General features: G+C 46.1%; 1 protein-coding gene across 1 annotated transcript in view; it reads left to right on the top strand.

Moving 5' to 3' along the window:
• Window positions 1–1,110: 1,110 nt before the first annotated feature.
• The window catches only part of Snrpc (small nuclear ribonucleoprotein polypeptide C), an 11,906-nt gene continuing 8,253 nt past the window's right edge, over window positions 1,111–4,763 (top strand). Inside the window, exons 1-3 of the mRNA XM_031348118.1 lie at window positions 1,111–1,224; window positions 1,519–1,561; window positions 3,440–3,548. Coding sequence (XP_031203978.1) covers window positions 1,217–1,224; window positions 1,519–1,561; window positions 3,440–3,548 — 160 coding nt within the window. The 5' untranslated portion in view covers window positions 1,111–1,216. The remainder of the gene's footprint in view (window positions 1,225–1,518; window positions 1,562–3,439; window positions 3,549–4,763) is intronic.

The raw sequence follows: 4,763 nt of genomic DNA, 5'->3' as shown, positions 1-4,763 counted from the left end.
CAGAGTGAGTTCCAGGACAGCCAGGGCTACCCAGAGAAACCCTGGACAAGGTACTGCTACCAACTTCTTCCTATAGAGTAACTACCATTTATGGTGGCCTAAGTGTATAGACATTTCACTAGATTCCATATGAGCATTAATTTTTTTTTAGATTATTGTATATATGTGGGTGTTTAGCTTGTATGTAAGTGCACGATGGATGTGCTAGGAGTGGATAAAAAGGTCCATTAGACACCCTAGGACTTGAGCTGTGGACAGGTGGGAGTGTTGATGATCAAACCTAGATCCTTCCAAGAGTAACAAATGCTTAGTCGCTAAGCCAACTAACTTTCCAGCCCTGTTCGAGCATTTTTACATTTGACTCTTCCTTATCCTGGACAAGTTAGTACCTTTACTTTTCAGAGGAGGAAACTGAAGCTCAGAGAGAGTAAATAACACAGCTTGGAAGGAAGCCGTGAGACAGGTTTTAAAACCTGGGATGCTAGAGACCCACCTCACACACCCAGGAGTGTGTCCCTACAATTCACATGTCTTAGTTGCTCGAAAAGAATTATTAATTTCTCAGTGGTTCATCTTCTCTACATTTTCTTTGTCTTTTTTAAAGTTGAGCTGCCCTTGTCCCTGTTTCATTTCCCCAGCATAGGACTTTGATCCCTTACCCATCGATCGATTTCAGCTTTACTGCTAATTGGGTCTTGGAGAATGAGGACTTTTACCTCGTTTGGTTCTGCTGTTTTCCCAGCATTCATAGCAGAGTCGGAACGTACTAGGGCAGCGGTCGTGACTCCTTTTGCGGATCGAACAACCCATTCATAGGAGTCACCTAAGACCATCAGGAGATATTCACATTACTAGTCATAAGAGTGGCAAAATTACAGTTATGAAGTAGCGACAAAATAATTTATGGTTGGGGGGGATCACCACAACTTGAACAACTGGATTAACGGATCGCAGCGATGGGAAGGTTGAAAACCGCTGACCTAGGCGTTTGGAACCTTTTGTTGACAGAACTAAATTACGCACTTCCGAGAGGGGATAACCAATCACGAGTAAGTGAGCGCGGATTGAACCTCAGAGGCACCCATAGCAGCCGTAGACCGGAGGCCGGAAGCGGAAGCCCATTCCTCGCGTTTGCATCGACGCCCGCGTCGGCGCAGCCTGTGTGCGTCATTTCCTGGCGGCGGGGACCCGGGTAGTCAACGGCCTGTGGAGCATCATGCCGAAGTGAGTGTGGGCCTGGTGTCTGGTGGCCTTAGACGGTGCTCAGGCGGCTCCTGGTGATGGCGGAGTGCCGCGGCTTCTGGTTCTCGAAGCTGTGGGGAAGTGGGGCGCCTTGGTGGGATGCCGGGTGGGGAGCCATGCTCTCCCGCTCGCCACCCATAGTGGGGTCGGACCCTCCCTAAGAAGCCCTTGACTCTGTCAGAACGCTTTGTTCGACGTAGAATCTGAGTAAGTTGGGCTTTTTGTCCGTCTGCTTGGACAGCTGTTAACTGTTGATGTATTCTTTTGTCATTTCAGGTTTTATTGTGACTACTGTGATACGTATCTCACCCACGATTCTGTAAGTGGCGGGTCTTCTTAGAGTCTTAAAACGCCTTGTATGCTACGTTCTTTTTCTTTAGGTCCAGGTGTGTGAGTGGCAGCCTCCTGGAAGTTTTATGACAACCTTTCTTAGAAAGTAACTAGGAGGCGGGTGTTTGTTTATATATATATATGTATATATGTATATATATATATATGTACACATATATACATATGTATACGTATACATATAAATATGTATACGTATATATGTGTGTGTGTTTATATACATATATATGTATATATATGTATATATATAAACATACCCCCTCTGGTGAGGTCTTTGTAATTTGAAGGTATCTGCAGAGTGTGAAAACTTTAAGGAAGCTTGAAGATGGAAGCATTTGCGTATTCAGAAACTGCATATACCTGTAATGTCAGTACTTGGGAGGCTGAGCCACGAAGATGGCAAATTCCAGGTCAGTCTAGGATACATATTGAGACCCTGTCAAAATAATGCCCTCCCCCTCAAAACAAACCCAGACCAACCAGGAGTGTGTTCCTAGTTTGATTACATCACATTATTCAACTCTCTGGTTAAAATAGAAAGAAATGTCTTAGTTTATAGAGGCCCAGCCGCATTCTCAGCTTCCGTGGGAACCTCATTAACTACTGGTCATCAGGAATAGTAACTAAGAATCTAGTGAAATGTGATCAGGGTTGCCTGATGTCTAGCAATCCCAAGATCCTGGGAAAAATAAAAACAAGAAGCCAGCAACAAAGCCAGGTAGAGGGGCTCGTGCCTGTCTTCCCAGCATACAGAGATGGAGTATTGCCCTGAGTTTAAGGCTGTGTGTTTGGTGGGGAGACCCTACCTCAAAAGAGCAAATCAAAACAACCTTTTAGCGACAACAATATTTGATGTTTGATGTTGTGGTTTTAATTAATCTATCTATTTGCCCCCCCCCCCCAACAAAACAAGGCAGACAGCCCTGGCTTTTCTGGAAGGTGGAACACCTCCACCTCAGAGAACTGTTCCTGCCTTCTGAATGTGCAGATTCAAGTTGTGCATCAGCACTTCGGTGGCTTCTTTATTTAATTTTGGACAGGGTCTCATTATGTAGCCCTGGCTGGCCTAGAACTTATGGAGAGTAGGCTGCCCTGCTGCCTCTGCGCCTGGCGTGCATCACTACGAGCAGCCTGAAGTACTGTATTCTCCTAATAGTGTGGCTTAAGTGTATTTAAGCTGCTGTTTTCTCATCAGAACCACGAGGGCATTAAAATAGCACTAGGATTCAGATCAGCAGTATGCATGCTTTTTCTTTCTCTCTCTCTTAGAGACAGGGTTTCTCTGTGTCGCCCTGACTGCCCTGGAACTCACTCTGTAGACCAGGCTGGCCTCGAACTCAGAAATCTGCCTGCCTCAGCCTCCCGAGTGCTGGGATTAAAGGCGTACACCACCACTGCCCGACTACATGCTTTTTCTTAAAGTAGCAAACTGTGTTTTAGATTTGTAAATATGGAGTCTTGGTAATACTCAAAGTCTGTCATTGTAGACAGAAGCCATAGACAGTAAACAAATGGAGTTGTTGGGGCTGGTATGTAACCTGGTTGGTAGAGCACATGTCCAAAATGCAGAAGCTCCGAGTTCACTCCTAGTACTGAGTGGACTGGAGGGAGGCCAGGAGGCAAGGGTCTGTGTGTGCTCCAGTGCACAAAAGCAAGTGTTTGATGCATAGGCCTCAGTATGCTGGCCTCTGGTCTAGTTTATACGTCCAGGAAAGATGTGTACTGAAGGCACTGTGTTTAAAAGGAATTTCAGTGTCTCAGCTAGGCCACCCACTCAGAGGCAAAGCCGGAAACCTTTTTAGTTTGGTGATTTTGTTTCTATGTCTGCCATGACCTTTCTGTTTTCCAGCCGTCTGTGAGGAAGACACACTGCAGTGGTCGGAAACACAAAGAGAATGTGAAAGACTATTACCAGAAATGGATGGAAGAGCAGGCCCAGAGCCTGATTGACAAAACAAGTATGTCTTATAGCGTGTTCCTGGTGGGCTAGAGTGTGTCACACTGTGGTCCTGGTGGGCTAGAGTGTGTCACACTGTGGTCCTGGTGGGCTAGAGTGTGTCATACTGTGGTGCTGGTGGGGTAGAGTGTGTCACACTGTGGTGCTGGTGGGGTAGAGTGTGTCACACTGTGGTCCTGGTGGGGTAGAGTGTGTCACACTGTGGTCCTGGTGGGGTAGAGTGTGTCACACTGTGGTGCTGGTGGGGTAGAGTGTGTCACACTGTGGTGCTGGTGGGGTAGAGTGTGTCACACTGTGGTAGGCTTGGAGGTGGGGTGGAGAAGATGGAGTTGCCTAGTATTTGCCTGGTTAATAGCAAGATTGTGTAACACATTTATGTGAACCTGTCTTTGAAATATTGTGAACTGCAATGTTGAGGGTTTTCCATAATGATCGGAGAAGGTAGGGATGAGTTTGAGAAACTTTTTTTGGGTTTCATGTTTGTAACTCTGGCAAAGAGAATCAGTCAGGTGAAACTTAATTGTCAAGAACAGTCCGACGTGTTCTGGACCTCTGCTGGACGTTTTTGTTTGTAGGAACCTTTTGTGTTTTGTGTTCCAAACCCTGGCAAGGCTTTGCATTTACTTTAAATTGTAAGGGTATATTTAGAACATGGTCTTTTCTAAGACTCATTTCCTTTCCTGTGGCACAGGTGGGCCTCCAACTTTTGAGGTGCAGTGGAGGGTGATTTGAATTTTAGATCCTTGTCTTAGTTTCTCAGGTCCTGGCATCACAGACATAGGCCAGTCTGCTTTTGTTTGTTTTGTCTTGCTTTGTTTTGTTTATATAGTTGAGCTCTTTTTCTTCTATGTGTGGTGTCTGCCAGTGCATGTACCTGTGGGTCAGAAAAGGTGCCAGGTTATTCTGTCACTCTATTGGAGATAGCATCTCACATGAGGCCCTGGTTATTTAAGATCAGGCTGGCCGGGAACTAAGAAAAATCTGTCTGCCTCTGCTCCTGAGTGCTGGAACTAAAGGCCATTGTCACTAGGCCTGGCTCTGCTCTTCCCACTTCTGGCCTTATTTCCTTGGGACAGGGTCTTTTATTGAACCTGAACCTGGCCATTTCAGCTGGCTGCCTGTCCTGGGAGCTGACATACTCTTTTTTTTTCTGCCCTGCTGTACTGGAATTGCACGTGTGTGTGCATGGCTGTGTCTGGCTGTCCTGGGAGCCCTG

Source organism: Mastomys coucha, unplaced genomic scaffold (genome assembly GCF_008632895.1).
Source record: "Mastomys coucha isolate ucsf_1 unplaced genomic scaffold, UCSF_Mcou_1 pScaffold3, whole genome shotgun sequence".
Taxonomy (NCBI): Eukaryota; Metazoa; Chordata; class Mammalia; order Rodentia; family Muridae; genus Mastomys; species Mastomys coucha.
Note: the sequence above shows the minus strand (reverse complement) of the source record. Positions and strands in the feature narration are given on the sequence as shown.